Source organism: Cariama cristata, unplaced genomic scaffold, assembly GCF_000690535.1.
Source record: "Cariama cristata isolate BGI_N322 unplaced genomic scaffold, ASM69053v1 scaffold26968, whole genome shotgun sequence".
Lineage (NCBI taxonomy): Eukaryota > Metazoa > Chordata > Aves > Cariamiformes > Cariamidae > Cariama > Cariama cristata.
Genome location: NW_009631011.1, coordinates 1,496 through 2,062, shown reverse-complemented (window position 1 = coordinate 2,062; position 567 = coordinate 1,496). Strand labels below are relative to the sequence as shown.

The window sequence follows — 567 nt, the reverse complement described above, 5'->3', positions numbered from 1 at the left end:
CTTGGATGAGCTGCAGAAGCCAGGTGAGACCCCCTCGGCAGTGGGCACACAGCACTCGGGTTGGGGAGCACCCCAGAGACCTGCCAGAGGCACCCAAGGGGGCCTTGGAGTGCCAGGACTGTGGGGTGCCAGGAGAGCCCCAGCTTTGTCCCTAGGACTGGCAGCAATTCCTCCTCACTGCCCCGTGGTGCCAGTCCTCATGCTGGCACCCCAGGCGCTCCCCCAGCACAGCGGGCTGCCTGCTGGAGGGGAGACCCTCAGCTCCCCGGGGTGCTGCAAGGGCAGTCGGCACAAGGTGCTCCAGGGTGGGAGGAGATGGAGGGGACCCAGGGAGTGGTGGCACGGCTGGGGACACAAACCCTGTCCCGCCGGGGGCACGGGAGGATGGTGTAGGGCTGTGGGAGTTTGGGGAGCCAGGGCTGTGCCGCGGCCGGCGTTTAATGCTCTCTCTTGTCTTGCGCAGAGCTGGGGTGCTGGACCAGAGTCCAGTCCATCTGTGTCTCCCTTCTCAAGGTGCCCCTGATGTTTGGGTTCCTGTACCTCTTCGTGTGCTCCCTGGACGTGCTC

General features: G+C 65.8%; 1 protein-coding gene across 1 annotated transcript in view; it reads left to right on the top strand.

Annotated features, from left to right (window-relative positions):
* LOC104166007 (sodium-dependent phosphate transport protein 2A-like) overlaps nucleotides 1–567 on the top strand; it is a gene marked incomplete at its 3' end in the record, with an annotated part of 2,200 nt that overhangs the window by 394 nt on the left and 1,239 nt on the right. The window contains 1 exon segment of the mRNA XM_009705795.1: nucleotides 464–567. This exon segment is cut by the window's right edge and continues 43 nt beyond it. Coding sequence (XP_009704097.1) covers nucleotides 464–567 — 104 coding nt within the window.